The following is a 19,366-nucleotide window of genomic DNA, read 5'->3' as shown; positions in this document are numbered from 1 at the left end:
ACTAAGGCCTGTTTTGACTTGCTGCTGGAAGGAGACCAGGATTGAAAGAAGTGGCATGGTCTATATTCCGTTATTCCCCCTTTGCATTTCCCTTGTCTTCCCTTGCAGATCGGGTTCATCCGGCCACACCCCATCCTCACCCGCCTTCTCCTGGATGCCGCCGAGACCAGCCTCGCCTTTGAGACCTTCGTCATCCCCATGCTGTGCCCGCCAGTGCCGTGGGTCTCCCCGCACTTTGGGGCCTATGTCTTCGCCCCCACCAAGCTGATGCGTTACGTGGAGGGGGCCCACCAGCACCAGATCCTGCTAGACAGGTGCCCTTCCAGCAACCTACACCCCGTCATGGATTCCCTCAACCAGCTGAGCAACTGTCCCTGGAAGGTCAATGGCCCCATCTTGGACGTGGTCATCTCCATCTTCAACGAGAAGGGTGACGAGAAGCTGGACATTCCACCGCCCCCATCGGAGGCCCCCCAGCCTAGCACTGGGGGACCCCTGAGCAAGGCGGCCCTGAAGCGGGAGGTGGCCCGGTGCCGCAAGAAGGCGGTTGAGATGTACAGCCTGCGGATGGATGCCCTCTACAAGCTCTCCATTGCCAAGCACATGAAGGACCGGGTATTCTGGTTCCCACACAACATGGACTTCCGAGGGCGTACCTACCCCTGCCCACCTCACTTCAACCACCTGGGGAGTGACCTCACACGGGCCCTTCTTCTCTTTGCTGAGGGGAGGCCGCTTGGTTCCCACGGTCTGGACTGGCTGAAGATCCACCTCATCAACCTCACTGGGCTGAAGAAGAGGAACTCCCTGCAGGAGAGGCTGGCCTATGCCAATGAGATCATGGCCGACATCCTGGACTCAGCAGACCATCCTCTGACGGTGCGTAATTATTATTCTGCATTATTTACAGTGTAACCTCAACTTAAGAACATCCCAACTTCAGAGCATTTGGAGTTAAGAGTCCACAGCTTTAGGGCTTCAAGGGAGCAGCCTCCGGGCCTTGTGTCCGTTTTATTGGCATACAACAACAAAATCACAGCACAGGCATATACAACAAAAGGAAGTCACAAATAAAAAGGAAAATATACTTGAAAGTTATTCATCTCAAGAATAAAATTTGGAACAGTCTCACAAAAGATTGCATCACACTTGTTCAATGGCAACACCCTTGCTATTGAGAACACTGTGAAAAATGGAATTCCCATATTTCATCCGTATGTTATCATATTTGGGTCAAAAGTAGTAGTAGTAGTACTAGTAGTAGTAGTACAACAACAACAACAACAACATTTCATTATGGTCCAAAAACGCTTTTTCTCCATAGGTGTACATGTTTGATTAGACACATAGTTGGATATGTTTCTACTGTGTTTGAATAGTAGTAGTAGTAGTAGTAGTAGTAGTATACTCCCCCACCTCCAGAAGTAAGTTACCATAAAGCAATCCTTTTCAACATGTGGCCTTCCAAGTGTTTTGGACGTCTGCTCCCAGAATTCCTGACCATTGAAAAAGCTAGGTAGGTCTCCTGGGAGATGGAAGGCCACAGGTTGAAGAGGCCTGCCATAGAACTAAAGTATGTTGATACAGAAAGCTGGTTATTGATGGTATCCATGGTCTCAGGCAATAGGGGTCTCCTGTCCACATCGGGGTCTTACTAGATTAGTTTCCCCACTTTTTAACTCTACTCCCACCTTCCCATACAGGGCAGGAAGTGGTGGATGAATACCGATGAACCGTGGCAAGCTTTAGCCTGCTGCATGGAGATCGCCAAAGCCACACGGGCTCCAGACCCCACTGCGTTCGTCTCCCATTTCCCCGTCCATCAGGTATGTGAATATTCCAGTTTGGTCTGATTGAGCCGAAGGCATTTAGTTAAGATAATCATCATGATATTGTTGGTAAAGATGAAACGGACCGTATGCCATGTTGGCAGAACCTTGATAGCAGTCAAAGGCACTCATAAGAGATGCTTGGAAATATCTTTAATGCCAGGTTATTACACTACAACAATGTTACGACTAAAGAAAATGGAGGCAAGCTGTTAGTTCAATACCCCCTGAAATCCCATCCCTTCCATTCACAAAAAAAATACAGGCATGTGTGGAAGAAGGAGGCTTTTGCAGTAAAAGGGACACTCATGACGTGGCAACGTTTCTTAGAGGGGTCTAAACATCTGTTTGAGGTTTGGACTGATCCATGTACAGCTCGGAAAGGGGTGAGACCTGTGATAGAATGCACAGCATTATTATATGCAGATTCTGCGAAAGGAAGGAACTCTACCCAATCAACTTGTTGATAGTTTAGGTAGCATTATAGAAACGATTTGAGAGTTTTTTGGACCCATTCAGTATCCCCATCTATCATTGGATGGAAAGGCCCTGCTGCGTACCTAGTAGATTGAAAAAAAGCTTTCTCATTGCGATATATCTTTATCCCAATTACATGTTACCTGTTCATGCCCAGCATTATTATTTTTTAATTATTACATTTGGCCCAGCCATTGGTTTTTAAATGCGTCGTGTTATTGTTATTGTTTTTTGCTTATTTTGCTATGAGTTTTTGTATTGTTTTTTTGTATTATTGCTGTTATTGTTATTGTTGTATTGTGGGCTCGGCCTCATGTAAGCCGCACCGAGTCCCTCGGGAGATGGTAGCGGGGTACAAATAAAGTCTTCTTATTATTATTATTTTATTAATACTTACCTTGCCCATGATTTGTTTTGTGGATTGCTATGTTGTTTTCAGAAGGGAAAGTATGTCATCTTCCGCACAAAGGGGTAGTTTGTCGCAGGGATATAAAATGGCCAGGATACGGAACACAGAAGGAACATAAGATGATCCAGAGGTTTCAAATGTGCAGCTCTTGCAGTTCTTTGCCAGGAATCCAGGATAAAAATTGATTGGAGTAATAGTGGAAGATTGTGTTTTGCCCCATTTTGTCTTAATTGCTACTGTGATGTGTGGATGGATAAATGAAATTGTATGACTGGGGTCTGGCTAAGGGCCTATTAAGGCTTCCCAAGGCTGAAGACACCATCCTAAGCAATTTGGAACATGGAAAACGGCATTATGGAGAAACAAAGGAGGTGAAGATTAACTTGTGTCATGAAAAGTGCAAATGGAGGAGATAGCTGACATAACTGATCTGGGAACTTCTGGGGTAAACAGGAGGTACTCCTGACACTACAATAAAGAGGTAAATGAAGTGTTTATAACATTGTTATTTCTCCCCGTGTATTTCTGCCACTTTCCCAGGATGGGTCTTGCAATGGGCTGCAGCACTATGCCGCGCTTGGCCGCGATGTGGTGGGAGCCGCCTCCGTGAACCTCACACCGTGTGATGTGCCTCAGGATGTCTACAACGTGGTGGCTCAGCAAGTAAGGGTTCAACATAGGTGCTCCCCCAACCCAAGTTCTTAGGATTTGGGGTTGCAATGATCCAATCCTTACGTGAGATATTCAGAAGCTCCCAGAGCCTATTGTCAACATCTCCATTTAGGCCAAATGTCATTCATGGGACCCCATGTGGCAGCCCATAAGCATTTACATACCTCCCAAGGTCCAAAAATTGCCACCATATTTTCCTCAGCAGAATCCCAACTCTGGCCCTGATTTCTCCACAGATCCTTATCCCTGACTTTTGTGAACCTGCAAAGTTCCTCCTCCTTTCGTCTACTGGGTGTTTTGTACAGTAGTTTTGAAATTAAAGAAAAACATTAAAAAGCTTTATTTTGGTACCAGAAAAGATTGGATGTGAACAAAAACATTTATCTTGGGACAGGATAATCTTTGATCCACACCTAAAATTATTTGTTTTGTGTTTGTACTTAAATAAGTTCTGAAATTCCAACAAACATAACCCTGGGGGAGTATCCAATTTACTCCTAAATTTGTTTTTTGGTAGAAACATAAGCTAAAAAAGCCTGATTCACATCAATAGGTGGACATGAAGTGGGAGCATTGCTCAGGCTGGATCTACACTGCCATAAAATCTAATTTCTGAATCCAGATTGTACTGGATTATATGAGTCTACACCAGTGGTTCCCAACCTTTTTAAAAATTTTTTTATCAAGACCACTTTGACCAGGGACCACGCTCCAACATTAGTACCAAAAGGGTAACGAATCAGTTTTTTCTATTCTAATTAAAGAGTACTGACAGGTCAATCATCTAAAGTAGATATGGACAAACCCAGGCCCGAGGCCGGATGTGGTCCCTTGGGCTCTTTTCTCAAGCCCTCCTCTCTCTCACCAACCTATCCTTCCTTCTCTCTTTCCTTCCTCCTTCATTTCCTCCCTCTTTCTCACTCCCTCCTTCCTTCCCTTTCATCCTTCCTTCCTTTTTGTCTTTCCTTCCTTCTCTCTTTCCTCCCTCCCTCCCTTCCCTCTTTCTCTCTCCCTCCATTCTCTTCCACCCCTTCATCCTTTCTTCTCTCTTTCCTTCCTCCTTCCCTTCCACTCATTCGTCCTTCCATCCCTTTTGTCCTACCTTCCTCCTTCCCTCTCTCCCTTCCTTTCTCCTTCTCATCCTTCCCTTTTGTCTTTTCTCCCTTCTCTCTTTCTTACCTCCTTCCCTTTCTTCCATTCTGCCTTCTCTTTTTCCTTCCTCCTTCCCTCCCTTCCCTTTTGTCTTGTTTCCCCCTTTCATCCTTCCTTCCTTCCCTCTCTTCCTCTTTCACCTTCCTTCCTTCCCTTTTTCTTTTCTCCCTTCTCTCTTTCTTTCCTCCTTCCCTTTCTTCCATCCTGCCTTCTCTTTTTCCTTCTTCCTTCCCTCCCTTCCCTTTTGTCTTTCCTTCCTTCCCTCTCTCCTCCCTCTTTCTCCTGCCTTCCTTCCCTTTTGTCTTTCCTTCCTTCTCTCTTCCTCCCTTCTCTTTCCTCCCTCCTTCCCTCTTTCCTCCTTCCTTCCCTCACTCTTTCTCCTTCCATCCTCCCCTTCCTTCCTTCTTCCTCTTTCTCCCTTTCATCCTTCGTTCTCTTTTCCTTCCTTTCTTCCTTCCCTTTTGTCTTTCCTTCCTTCCTCCCTCTCTCTCTGTTTCTCCTTTCATCCTTCCTCCTTCCCTTTCTTTCTTCCATCACCACACAGCCAGTCCTAGCAGGAGGTGATAGCCTAAAGTCTCTTGAATGTAATATATATAAATAGTCCAAAATGTATCTGTATATTATTAATACTATTTTTAGTCAGCAAATCCCGCTGAGGTTGTCTTCTTTTGGTTCTTTACACATTCCATAAAGAATTTCCATTCTTTGTGAAGTTTCTGTGTGTTTTGTTTAGTTTTGTTGTAGAGCTAAAGTTAATTTGTCCATTTCAATCATTTCAAAAACTTTTGTTTTCTCAATGTTTTTAATGTGGTATTTGAGTTCTGGGGAGAAGCATCTCGGGACAGGAAGTGGTTTTGGCTCTCTGCAATAGCCTTCCCTTACTCTGGCCTTCTCTCTGGGTGCTCTCAAAAGGTGGAGGTCTTCCGGAAGCGAGACGCTGCCGCGGGGATCAAAACCGCCCAGCTCCTGGAGGGCTTCATTGGTCGCAAAGTGGTGAAGCAGACGGTGATGACAGTGGTGTATGGCGTGACGCGCTACGGGGGTCGCCTCCAGATTGAGAAGCGCCTCAAGGAGATAGACGACTTCCCTCAGGTGCCACACCTCTATCTTTTCCCCCTATACAGGCCGTCCCCGAGTTACAAACATCCAACTTACCTATAATAAAATAATATAAGACTTTATTTGTACTGGACAGGGGTAGTGTGTCCCTGTTGGTTCTGCTGGACCTCTCAATGGCCTTCGACACCGTAGACCACAGTATCCTTCTGGGACACCGGGCAGGAATGGGTCTCAGAGGTACTGTTCTACAGTGGCTCCGGTCCTTCCTGGAGGGCCGTTCCCAGAAGGCGTAGTTCGGTGACACCTTCTTGGCCCCACAGCCATTGTCCTGTGGAGTCCCACAGGGTTCAGTACTGTCTCCCATGTTGTTTAACATCTACATGAAGCCACTGAGAGAGATCATCTGGAGTTTTGGAGTCCGATGCCATCTGTACACAGATGACATTCAGCTCTATCACTCCTTTCCACTTGTTGCTAAGGAAGTTGTTCAGCTCCTGAACCCGTGTTTGGCAGCTGTGACAGTCTGGATGAGTACGAACAAATTGAAATTGAATCCGGACTAGACAGAGGTACTCCTGGTCAGTTGCAAGGCCAAACAGGGTATAGGGTTACAGTCTGTGCTGGATGGAGCTACACTTCCCCTGAAGAGGCAGGTTCGCAGCTTGGGAGCTCTCCTGGACTCATCGCTGAGCATGGAACCCCAGGTTTCGGTGGTGGTCAGGGGAGCATTTGCACAATTAAAACTTGTGTGCCAGCTGTGCCCATACCTTGTGAAGTCAGACTTGCCCACAGTGGTCCATGCTCTGGTTGCATCCTGAATAGACTACTGCAGTGTGTTCTAAGTGGGGTTGCCTTTGAAGACTGTTTGGAAGCTTCAAGTGGTCCAATGAATAGCAGCCAGATTGCTCACCGGCGTTCAAGGAGCATACAACCCCACTGCTATGTCAGTTTCACTGGCTGCCAGTCTGTTACCGAGCAGAATTCAAAGTGCTTGCTTTAGCCTATAAAGCCCTAAATGGTTCCGGCCCAGCTTACCTGTCCAAACTGCTATCTCCCTATGAACCACCTCAGAGGTTAATATTGTCTGGAGAGGCCCTGCTCTCGGTCCCTCCTCCTTTACAGGCACAGGGACTAAAGACAGGGCCATCTCAGTGGTGGCTCCTCAGCTGTGGAATTCCCTCCCTAGGATATTAGATCACCCCCTCTCTCCTGACCTTCCGTAAGAAAGTAAAAACGTGCCTTTTTGATCAAGCCTTTGGAGATCTTGTACAATAGATAAATATGGAATTATGTGCAATGACTATTGGAACAGCCCAGACTGTCACTTTGGGTAATATTTATTATTTATTTGCTTTATTTTTATACCGCATTTTTTCAGCCTAAATCGGCGACTCAATGCAGTTTACAATGCAATTTATATAACAATAACAATTAGTTACAACGCAACATACACGACAGACAATACAAGACAAAACAACGTGGTCATCAACGCCTCAGTAAAATCAGATTCCGTTCTCATAATCCTTCTACCATTCCTTTGTTCATTTATACCATCTTCATGAGTTCAGTTGCCTTGTTGACCGAACGCCTGTTCATAGAGCCACGTCTTGACCCTCCTCCGGAACTCCAGCAACGAAGGGGCCTGTCTGATGTCTACGGGTAGGGCATTCCATAGCCGAGGGGCCACCACCGAGAAGGCCCTGTCTCTCGTCCCCGCCAGCCGCGCCTGCGACGCAGGCGGGACCGAGAGCAGGGCCTCCCCGGACGATCTTAACGTGGTTAACAGTGAAGGCATTGTTTTATATGTTTTAAATGTTTTAATGTATTTTATAATTCTATTTAAATGTTTTTAATTGTACATTGTTTTTGAAGGCATGGAATAGTTGCCTAAGTGTAAGCCACCTTGAGTCCCCCCGGGGTGGAGAAAGACGAGGTAGAAATGCTGTAAATAACTAAATAAATATTCTGCCTGAGGGACTCCGGGCAGATTCCAACAAACAAAAACACAGTGGCAAACATTCAGTGCCTCAGTACAGGTATAAACATGAATACATTAACGGCCCAGCCAATCCCAAAGCAAGCCAACATCAAACAACAAATCTATATATATATAAATGCTCTGTGCATAATGAGTGCCTTAAAAACAAAAAAAACCAATGAACAAAATCACACCAAATTTGGCAACAAAATGTTTCACAACACAAGGAGTGACCATCACTCAAAAATTATGATTTTGTCATTTGGGAGTTGTAGTTGCTGGGATTTATAGTTCACCTACAATCAAAGAGCATTCTGAACTCCACCAAGGATTGAATTGAACCAAACTTGGCATACAGAACTCCCATGACCAACAGAAAATACTGGAAGGGTTTGGTGGCGTTGAACTTGAGTTTGGGAGATGTAGTTCACCTACATCCAGAGAGCACTGTGGACTCAAACAATGATGGATCTGGACCAAACTTGGCACAAGCACACAATACGCCCAAATACGAACACAGATGGAGTTTGGGGGATATAGACCTTTACATTTGGGAGTTGTTGTCACTGGGATTCACAATTCACCTACAATCAAAGAGCGTTCTGAACCCCACCAGCGTCAGAATTGGGACAAACTTCCCACACAGAACCCCCATGGCCAACAGAAAATACTCAAGGCCATCCAGTCCAACTCCCTTCACCAGGGCAAGAAAATGTAATCAAAGCCCTCCTAACAAAGAGCCATCCAGCCATAGATATAGATAGATATGATTCACACACACAGATATAGTGTCATAGATTTGAAAGGGACTCTTAAAGAAGGACAACTATATGTTCCATGTTCCAGAGTACGCAAACTAGACACTCTCCACATCAACACTGACAAAGAAACAGCAAGAAATACTGTTTACCCACAAGCATAAAGAAATTACATATATTAGAAACCAACACTTTCTCATTACTTTATTTTCTAGATCAACAGACTGGGCCACAGCAACACGTGGCAGGGGACAGCTAATTATAACATAAATTTAAAATTGCACAAGCAGTTAAACATTAAAATTATATCTAACCATAAAAACGTGAGCCTCACTTCTCCTAAGGGGACACTAAAAATTTAAAATTAACTAAATTTCAATGATGTCCATGGTGCCAGCCGACCTGCTAGGGCCAGAGTGAAATGATAAAATCCAGTCAGAGGTATATTAGTAGACTGTCTTTCTCTAATTCCCCTCCTCTCCATATGCTAGAGAGCACAAGTGAGTTTGTAATTGTTTCTTGAAGGAGATGAGGGGAGGGGCTGTTTTTAATCTCTTTAGGGAGGGCATTCCAGAGGTGGGGGCGGTCACAGAGAAGGCTACTCAAGTAGGGCTGTTCCCACCAGCCCTACTTGAGACGGAGGTAGGACTGAGAGCAGGGCCTTCTTTGTTGATCGCAGTGTCTGAGTTGGTCTGTAGGGGGAGATGTGGTTTTTCAAATAGCCTGGACTCAAACTGTTCAAGGCTTTAAAGGTAATCTTTGTATCTTGCCCAGAAGCACACCAGCAGCCACAACATGGGAATTGTCTGTGCCCTGTAAGGAGCTCCTGTTAGTAATCTGGCTGCCGATCTTTGTACCAATTGAACCTTCCAAACCGTCTTCAAAAGCAGCCCCATGTAGAAAGTATTGCAGTAGTCCAAATGGGATGTGACTAAGTAGGCATGGACTACCATGCCAAGTCTGGCGTCTCAAAGTACGGGCGCAGTTGGCACACAAGTTTCAATTGTGCAAAGGCACTCCTGGCCACCTCCAACACCTGGGGTTCCAGGGTCAGTGATTAATCCAGAAGCACTTCCAAGTGGCAAACCTGCGTCTTCAGGGGGAAGGTAACCCCATCCAACACAGGCTGTAACCCTACACCCTGTTCTGCCTTTTGATTGACCAGGAATACCTCCGTCTTGTCTAGACTGAATTTCAACTTGTTAGCCATTTTCCAGTCCATTACTGATGACAGGCACCGATTCAGTGTCAGGACGGCATCTTTGGCTTTAGGTGGAAAGGAATAATAGAGTGTGGGAGAAAGATGCACTTTATCTCATCCCCTAGCAGGAAAATTAAACCCCATAGCTTGTCTCATCCATATCTCCCACCAGATAAACTACTCACCCAATATTCCCTATCTCACCCAATTTCCCCTGTTTTTATCCTTGCATTTGGCCCACTTTGTTCAACCCTTGTTTTAACTTTTCATCTTACCTCATACCCTGTGTTTTATCCCATTGTGTGATTTTTCTTTAATTGTTTGTATTTTATTTGAGTTATTATCTGCTGTATGTATTTTATTTTGTTTATTGTATTTGTCAGGCTTGGCCTCATGTTAGTCGCCCCGAGTTCCTGAGGGGAGATGGTGGCGGGGTATAAATAAAGTTTTTATATTATTATTATTATTAATCATCATCATCATCATCATCATCATCATCATCATCATTTATTATTACCGTATGTATTATTATATCTATAATCACCGTATATACTCGAGTATAAGCCGACCTGAATATAAGCCGAAGGACCTAATTTTACCACAAAAAACTGAGAAAAGAGATTGACTCGAGTAAAAGCCGAGGGTGGGAAATGCAGCAGCTACTGGTAAATTGCAAAATAAAAATACATACCAATTAAATTACATTAATTGAGGAATCAGTAGATTATATATTTTTGAATATTTACAAAAATGGTAATTTAAGATAAGATTGTCCGACTCTGATTAAATGATTATTTACCTTCTTCAGTGTAAATGTGCATACATATCCTTCCAATTATAATAAAGAGAGTAACATAATAAATGTAATAATAACAATAATAATAAAAAGAGTAAAATAATTAATGTAGCAATAACAACAATTATACAGTAAAATAATAAATGTATAATAATAGAGTAAAATGATAAATGTAATAATAATAAATAGAATAAAATAATAAATGAAATAAAAATAATAATAATAACAGAGTAAAATAATAAATAACCTTGACTCGAGTATAAGCCGAGGGGGACTTTTTCAGCCTAAAAAACGGGGCTGAAAAACTAGGCTTATACTTGAGTATATACAGTATTACTCATTAATTATTATAATTATTAATGATTTAGTTTTTATCATTTATTCATTATTATTATTTATTTATGTATTAATAGAATCATAAAATCTTGGAAGAGACCCAAAGAGCCATCCAGTCCAACTCCCTGTCATACAGGAAAAGCACAATCAAAGCACCCCGGACAGATGGCCATTCGGCATCTACTTAAACCTATCCTTATAATCTTGTGTTTTTTTTGTGATCAAGAAGTAGAACTGTCTCAATGTCAGGTTTTGTTTTTGTTTTTTTTAAGAAAGATAATGGTTTGAATCACCTCCATTTCCTTTCCTCCAGGAGTATGTCTGGGAAGCATCTCACTACCTGGTGCAACAAGTATTCAGCAGCCTCAAGGAGATGTTTTCAGGAACCCGAGAAATTCAGGTAAATCCCAGTTTTCTTTTCATTTAAACAGCCAGTGCTTTCTCCCACCTCCCAATTCATTCTCTGTTCCGTTCTCTCTTTCAGGGCTGGCTGACTGATTGTGCCCGGCTGATAGCCAAGTCTGGCCGGACAGTGGAGTGGGTCACCCCTTTGGGCCTACCCATCATTCAGCCTTACCATCGTTCCAAAATCACAATGGTAAGTCCTTGGGAAAAGTCTGTAATGTTTTATTTATTTTTAACTCTTTTTGCAAGGATTAAAATCTAACTCTTGACAGTTTGTTTGAGAGTTTTATCCTTTTGATCAACTGGGTTTGTAATGCTATGAATTGTATTGTTGTTTTGAAGGGAAGGTGGACATCAGCACTGGTCAGCAATGCAACTGACCTTTTTGTGTTCAGATATGGTTGGATTGCAACTCCCAGCAATCCCAGGCAGCGGAGTGAAGGGTGAAGAATGCTTGGATGGTGTCTTCCTTTGTGGCAGAAGGGGGTTGGACTGGATGGTCCTTTTGGGTCTCTTCCAGATCTAGGATGTGATGATTCTATAGTCCTATTTCTCCATGGATCTTCTAATGCCTATGCGGCTGGATTGCCATTTGTCAGGAGAGCTTGGGTGGTGACAGAATGGGGTTGAACTGGATGGTCTTTAGGGTCTCTTCCAGCTCTAGGATGTGATGATTCTTTAGCCCTATTTCTCCATGGACATTCTAATGTCTACGGGACTGGATGGCCATCTGTTAGGAGGTCTTGGATGGTGTCTTCCTGCCTGGCAGAAAGAGGTTGGACTGGATCGCTCTTGGGGGTCCCTTATACTCTAGGATTCTATGATTCTATAGCCCTATTTCTCAATGGATTTTCTAATGCCTATGAGGCTGGATGGCCATCTGTCGGGAGGACTTTGAAAAGAAATTCTGGGCGCTTCCTGTGATTTATTTGGTGTGCTGCTATTATGCTATCCTATTTTTATATTATTATTATTATTATTATTATTATTTACTCATTATTTTATTATTATTATTATTACTCATTATTATTTATTCATTGTTATTCGTCATTTTTATTAGTCATTATTCTTATTAATTATTATTTATTCATTATTATTGTTAGTATTATTATTTATTAATAGAGTCATCAAATCTTAGAGGTGGAAGAGACTCAAAGGACCATTATTATTATTATTATTATAAATTTATTTGTACCCCGATGCGGCTTACATAGGCCAAGGCCTCAAAACACAATACAACAATACAATACCTAAAGCAAATTAAAAACAGTTAAGCAGAATAAACAACAACAATAACAATACATCGAGACACTATAAAACTGGGCCAGGCCAGAGTAATGGGTACAAGATTAAAAGTGCTGATGTGGCAGGAGGTATGTAGGATTATAAAGTAAGTGCAGTGTGCGGTGTGCAGTGATCTTAGTTCTACTAAAGTGCTTCTAGGACTTGGTATTGGAGGTTCCTAATCTGAGAAGGCACATCGGAACAGCCAGGTCTTCAAGTTCTTTCTGAAGACTGCCAGTGTAGGGGCCTGTCTAAGATCTTTGGGGAGGGCGTTCCAGAGTCGGGGGGCCATCCAGTCTAACTCTCCGTCATACAGGAAAAGCACAATCAAAGCACCCTGACAGGATGGCCATCTGTCAGGAGGGCTTTGATTGTGCCTTCCTGTCTGGCAGAAAGGAGTTGGACTGGATAGACTTTTGGTACCCCTTCCAGCTCTAGGATTCTATGATTCTACAGCCCTATTTATCCTTGGAATTTCTAATGCCTATGAGGCTGAGTGGCCATCTGTCCGGAGGGCTTGGATGGTGTCAGAACGGGGTTGGACTGGGTGGTCCTTGAGGGTCCCTTCCAACTCTTAGGATTGGATGCTCACCTGGAGGAAAAGCCAATGGAGGCGTATGGAGGGAGAGGGTGAGTCAGGGCTTTGCAGTGGCAAAAGCATGACTCAGCAGGTGGAGGGGAGTGAGTCAGCAGAAGCAGGGAGGGGAGAGTCAAGGTGACATTTTGCCAGGAATAATAACAAGAGAGAATTGCTGTGCTTCGTTGCCGAGAGAGGGCTGAAGCAGCCGGGCTCCACTTCCGCCTGTTCATTCTCTTCCCAAAATGTATGAGATGCTGTGATTCCGCCTTTTATACCCAGCAACGTGTTGCAGGCAACCCTCTGCTGAGCCCATCCTGTTAAAAAAATAATGCAGACTTCCACGTTTGTGGATCTGACTTCTTTTTGCAGGTTTCATGGGTTGGGCTGAATACATTATCTCTCTAGGTCATTTTAGCACATTGGTCCAAAAAAAGCATGCTCAAGGACTTCAGAGATTCCTAGCCATTTGTCGTGATTCTGTGGTCTACTTCAGCCAGAGGACCTTAAAAAAAGACTTTGTAGTCATCTTGTAGTCACTTGAACAACAGCCCTAACCCTAGCAAACATGGAGGAGTAATTATGTAACTATGTAACTATAGCTCTGTAACTATGTAATGACATAATTATAACTATGTAATGTAATTATGTAATTGTGTAACTGTAACAATGTAACAATGTAATTACATAACTTCAACTATGTAACTATAGCTATGTAACTTTATAATTGCATAATAACTATGTAACGAAGTAATTATATAATAATAATAATCTTTATTTATACCCCGCCACCATCTCCCCGATGGGAACTCGGGGCGGCTTACATGAGGCCAAGCCCAAACAACAAATTACAGCAAATAAAACCGAAAATGTAAACCGAAAACGCAGACAATAAACAACAACATCATAATTATATAAAACATGTGAATGCATAACAATATAAAATTACAATAAACACAATCACAGTGACAATGGGCGGGCTACATGTAATGATTAAAAGAAAAAAAAACTAATAAAAAACTAATTAAAAATTCGGGTGAGATAAAGGAGAAGCAGGTTATTCGTGGAGGAGGGCTCATTATAGCGAGGGTTGTGGAATCAAGCTTTCCCACAAGGGGGGAAACTATAGTTATGTAACTATGTAATTATGTAACTAGCTATGTAACCATGTAATTACATAATTGTAATTATATAACTATGGAACTAGTTATGGAACTACTCAATTATAAAACTATAACTATGTAATTATGTAACTATAGCTATGTAACAATGGCAGCAAAGTTACATATGATATCCTTTTCAGTGATTCTTATAGTCTTCTGTATTTTTCGGCTTGGCTTTTTGGGCCAATAACATTCCAGTATTTGGCGGGGGGGGGGGGGGATTGAACTTCTAAAATATAACTTATTTTTGAAGAGGGTAATTCAAAATGGAACTGTAACCTTTCTCCTGGAAAAGTACAGGGTGCCTGTGTCCTTTTCTTCCTTAGAAATGACCTTTAGAGAAAGTTGTTGAAGTTTTTGGAATCTTATTATTATTAGTAGTAGTAGTAGTACAGGGTTAGTCAAAATGCATAGGCCAATAAGCCATTCAATTGAATGGCTTATTGGCCTATGCATTTTGACTAACCCTGTATTATGAATAGTCCAAAAACATCAACTACTTTCTAAAAATTTGAATTCTTCTTCTTATTGTTATTAATTATTTTGGACTAAAAATTCTAATAATTATAATTGGGGTTTTTTTGGACTGCTATTATTATTGATAATAACCCCAAAGCTCCAACTACTTTCTAAAAAAATTATTTATTTATTTGCTTACTAGTTTGGGTACCCGGCATTGCCTGGGTTATTAGAAGAAGTCATTTTTTTATTTTATAAAATCCATAAGGTTATGGGTGTACGACAACTCACAACATACCAGGATAACCCCCTGAAACTCCGTCAATACTTAAAGTTTGTCATGTTGGGCAAATTTGCTCTAGATGCAGCATCGGTGCAGTTCAGTGTGCTCTCTGGCTGTAGGGTAAACTACAACTCCCACTATGGTGAGTCAGTCCCCTCAAACCCCTCCTGTAGGTTGAGTTAGTCATCGTTGTTTGCATTCACAGTGCTCTCTGTATGTAGGAGAACTATATTTCCTGTAAATCAAGGCAAATTTGTCCTAAAGACCCCCTGTATTTTTTGTTGGTATTGGGGGTTTAGAGTGCTCTTTGATTTCAGGTGAACTAGAAATCCTAGTACCTACAATGGCTCTAAATCAAGGTGAATTCCCCCCAAACCTCTCCAGTATTTTTCCATGGTCATGGGGCTTCTGTGTGCCAAATGTGGTCCAGGTCCATTGTCAGTGGAGGTCACAGTGCTCTGACTTGATGCAAGGTGAACTACAACTTCCATCATGTGGAGTCAGTCCCCCAAACTCCTCCAGCATCTTTAGTTGCTGATTAGTTCTGCTTAGTTTTTGTGCAGACGGAGTTGAAAAGAGTAGGAAAGTGTTAAGGAGTAGCAGTGGACAAGGTCATGCAAATTCCACACCAATGAAAAGAGTAAGAAACACTGGGATGTCTGTGGTGGAGGAAACATCTGAAATCTAGGATGAAATTGTCCCCGAATAAAAGCATTCCTTGGATGGTGGGCAGTATGGTGTTTGGGGAGGACATTCGCAGGGATTGGACTACATGTTCTTGGTGCTCTCTATAACCTGAAATGTCATTGGAGGGAGGACCATTGATGCCTCCTGAGTAATGGGAGCTATAGTTGTTTGTGGAGGCAGGAGCTTGTCTGTGTAAGCGGACACTCCAGCCACATACATACATTTGTATTTTCACTTTTATTACATGTATAGAAGAAGTTAGATAGCTAGATATAGGACTATTATTATTAATAATAGTCCTATATCTAGCTATCTAACTTCTTCCATAGTAGTGATAGTGGTAGTAGTAGTAGTAGTAGTAGTAGTAGTAGGAAGAAGAAGAAGAAGAAGAAGAAGAAGAAGAAGAAGAAGAAGTTTCTGATTCTCTCCCCCTCTTTTAAAGCATCAAACATTTTGGTTCTGGCATCCGGAAGGATGCCATTAATCATAAATCCTGGTGATGAGTAACATAGCAGAAATGTTAAGGGCTTTGAGGGAAATATCACTTCCCCTTCCATCACTGTAAGATGAATCAAAGGATTTTGTAGCCAAAGGGCAAGACAAAAGCAGGCATTTGGATGTTCTGTGGTCAAGGAGTTCCCCCTTTGGCTGTATAGGTCCTCCCATATCATCAAGTTGGAGGACCCAGAAATGCCTAATGTTTCAGTGGAATCCTTTTTCCTGCCACTTGAATCCATGGCTCCATTGGGTCCTAGTCTCCGTAGCAGTAGAAAACAAGCTTTGCCCCCTTCTCCTCAATGGGACATCGTTTCCAATAAACATGGTAATTGTGTCCTTTTCTCTCAACCTTCTCTTCTCCAAGCTAAAGATCCCCTGATCCTTAATGGGGTTTGTTTCCTCCCTTTTTTCTTTCTCTGTGTCCAGGTGAATAGCAGCATGCAGACGGTTAATTTGAAATCACGCCACGACATCAGCCAGTGAGTATCCGTCAGTAGGAAACGTTTTCTCTTAAAATCAGGAGCGGGGAGTCCTGCAGCCCTGGCCTACACCACTTGGCAGCAGTAGGGGGCCAAAATTAAACAGGCCAAGCCTTTTGGGGCGACAGGATTTCACTTTCTAAGGAAGGTCTAAATAATAATTCATTAGCACAGTTGTCATTGGGTTGCTGTGAGTTTTCAGAGCTGTCTGGTCATGTTCCAGAAGCGTTCTGTCCAGACGTTTCACCCACATTTATGGCAGGCATCCTCAAAGGTTGAGAGGTCTGTTGGCAACTAGGCAAATGAGGTTTATAGATCCGAGGAATGTCCAGGGTGGGAGAAAGAACTCTTGTCTGCTGGAAACAAGTGTGAATGTTTGCAGTTGACCACCTTGATGAGCATTGAATGACCTTGCATCTGCAAAGCCTGGCTGCTTCCTGCCTGGGGGAATTTTTTGTTGGGGGGGGGGGTGTTAGCTGGTCCTGGTTGTTTCCTGTCTGGAATTCCCCTGTTTTCTGAGTGTTGCTCTTTATTTAATGTCCTGGTTTTAGAGTTTTTTTAAAATACTGGTAGCCAAATTGTGTTCATTTTCATGGTTTCCTCCTTTCTGTTGAAATTATCTATGTGCTTGTGGATTTCAATGGCTTCTCTATGTCATCTGACATGGTGGTTGTCAGAGTGATTCAGCATTTCTGTGCCCAGGTTGGTTCATCAGGTGCTCTCCTATGGCTGATTTCTCTGGTTGAGTTAGTCGGCAGTGCCTTTCATGTTCCTTGATTTCTGTTTGGGCAATGCTGCTGCATTTGGCTGCCCCTATGGAGACTTGTCCACAGCTGCATGGTATACGGTAGACTCCTGCAGTGGTGAGAGGATCCTTCTTCATTTGCTAAACGTAGCATTTATTGGGTTTTTTTTACTGGGTCTGTAGATAGTTTGTAGATTGGGTTTCTTCCTCAGCTTCCCTATGCAGTCAGTGGTTCCCTTGATATATGGCAAGAACACTTTTCCTCTGGGTGGATCTTTGTTTTTCCTCTTGTGGCTTGTCCTTGGTCTTGCTGCTCTTCCGATGTCTGTGGTGGAGTCTCCATTGGCCTGTGGAGCCCAGTTTAGGTGTCATTTCAGACTTAGGGCGACTGTCTCACTGAGTTTTCTTGTTGAGATTCATTCCAAGGGGATCAGCCGCTGTCTTCCTCTGAGGCTGAGAGAGTGGACCTGGCCCAAAGTCACCAAGAGGGTTCAGAGTCTGAGGTTCAAACCACTCTGCCACACTTTCTAGATTCTGAATTCCTTCCCTCTCTTTTTCCTCCCTCCTACCCTCCCTTTCTTACTTTTCTTCCTTCCCTTTCTGGTTCCTATCTATATTTCTTCCTTCTCTCCCTTATTTTTTTTTCTCTCTCCCTCCTCCTTCCTGTCTTAGACCCTCCCTCCTTCCCTTTCTTCCTTCCTTCCTCTCTCCCCCTTCCTCCTTCTCTTCTTTCCCCATCCCTCCCTCCTTCCCCCTTTTTTCTATCTCCCTCCCTCCCCTCCTCCCTCCCTCCCTTTCTTTTCTTCCTTCCCTTTCTGATTCCATCTATCTATTCTTTATCTCTCCCTCCCTCCTGTTCTTTCTGTCTCCCTCCCTCCTTCCTTCCCTCTTTTTTCTATCTCCCTTTCTTTCTTTCTTTCTTTCTCCTTTTCTTACTTCCCTTTCTGGTTCCATCTATCTTTCTGCTTCCTATTATTTCTTTCTCTTCCTTCCTTCCTTCCTTCTTTCCTTCCTTCCTTCCTTTCTGTCTCTCCCCCCTCCTTCCTCTGTCCCTCCTTCCCTTTCTCTCTTCCTTCCTCCCTCTCTTCCTTTCTGTCTCTTTCTCCCTCCCCCACTGTCTTCCTCCCTCCTTCTCTTTCTTTTTTTCCCTTCCTCCTGTCCTTCCTGTCTTCCTTCCTCCTTCCTTTTCTTTCTTTCTTTCTTTCTTTCTTTCTTTCTCACTTTTCTCCCTCCCTCCCTCCTTCCCTCCCCTTTTCTTCCTTCATTCCTTCCTTCCTTCCTAGAGTAACAGGTGGCAGGCCACACCCACGGCATATGTGAACCACTTTCGGCTCAGGGTTCGTATGTTGTGTGGACCCCACCTCCTAACCATGGGTCTAGGACACGCTGATGTGAAATAATAATAATACCAACACTTTATTTATATTCCACCCTTCTCTCCGAGGGGACTCAGAGCGGATTACAGCATATAAACAGACACATTCAAACATTCAATACCTTGTTACAATGAACTTCAGTGAGACACAAATACACAGACAAAGCCAAAGACTTCTCCTTTCATTTCCGGCTCTGGAGGTGGTGCTCATCTCTGGCTCTGGGGAGGTGCTCTTCTCCATTTTTAAGCCTGTGTTGTCCATAGACACCTCCTGGTTGTGTGGCTGGTGTGACTGTTTGGAGCATCTTTTTGCCTTTCCCCCTTGAAGCGGTACCTATTTATCTACTCACATTTGCATGTTTTCGAACTGCTAGGTTGGCAGGAGCTATGATTAATAGTGGGAGCTCACCCCTTCTGCGGATTCGAGCTGCCAACTTTCAGATCAGCAGTTCAGCAGCACAAGAGTTTAGCCCATTGTGCCATAGCAGCCCCCACAATAGTGGCCATAGTGCAGACTGGAGCTCAGTCGAAGTCACTGGCTCTCTGTTTTTCCCAGCATCAATTCCTTTGTGGTTCCTCCACAGAAAACCCGACACAATGAAGCAGAAAAATGCCTTCCCTCCCAATTTCATCCATTCCTTGGACTCCACGCACATGATGCTGACATCTTTACATTGTCACAGGTAAGAAGAATGAAAGGGAGCATGGGTGGAGGCATCTTGGAAGGGCTGTTGAGTTGCGCAC

At 43.2% G+C, this 19,366-nt stretch overlaps 1 protein-coding gene across 1 annotated transcript in view; it reads left to right on the top strand.

Annotated features, from left to right (window-relative positions):
* Nucleotides 1-19,366, top strand: part of POLRMT (RNA polymerase mitochondrial) — a 66,897-nt gene that overhangs the window by 37,803 nt on the left and 9,728 nt on the right. The window contains exons 10-17 of the mRNA XM_060785070.2: nucleotides 109-879; nucleotides 1,704-1,826; nucleotides 3,256-3,378; nucleotides 5,452-5,631; nucleotides 10,981-11,067; nucleotides 11,152-11,265; nucleotides 16,450-16,502; nucleotides 19,207-19,305. Of these exons, the coding sequence (XP_060641053.2) occupies nucleotides 109-879; nucleotides 1,704-1,826; nucleotides 3,256-3,378; nucleotides 5,452-5,631; nucleotides 10,981-11,067; nucleotides 11,152-11,265; nucleotides 16,450-16,502; nucleotides 19,207-19,305 (1,550 nt within the window). The remainder of the gene's footprint in view (nucleotides 1-108; nucleotides 880-1,703; nucleotides 1,827-3,255; nucleotides 3,379-5,451; nucleotides 5,632-10,980; nucleotides 11,068-11,151; nucleotides 11,266-16,449; nucleotides 16,503-19,206; nucleotides 19,306-19,366) is intronic.

The sequence above is a fragment of the Anolis sagrei genome, chromosome X, assembly GCF_037176765.1.
Source record: "Anolis sagrei isolate rAnoSag1 chromosome X, rAnoSag1.mat, whole genome shotgun sequence".
Lineage (NCBI taxonomy): Eukaryota > Metazoa > Chordata > Lepidosauria > Squamata > Dactyloidae > Anolis > Anolis sagrei.
Note: the sequence above shows the minus strand (reverse complement) of the source record. Positions and strands in the feature narration are given on the sequence as shown.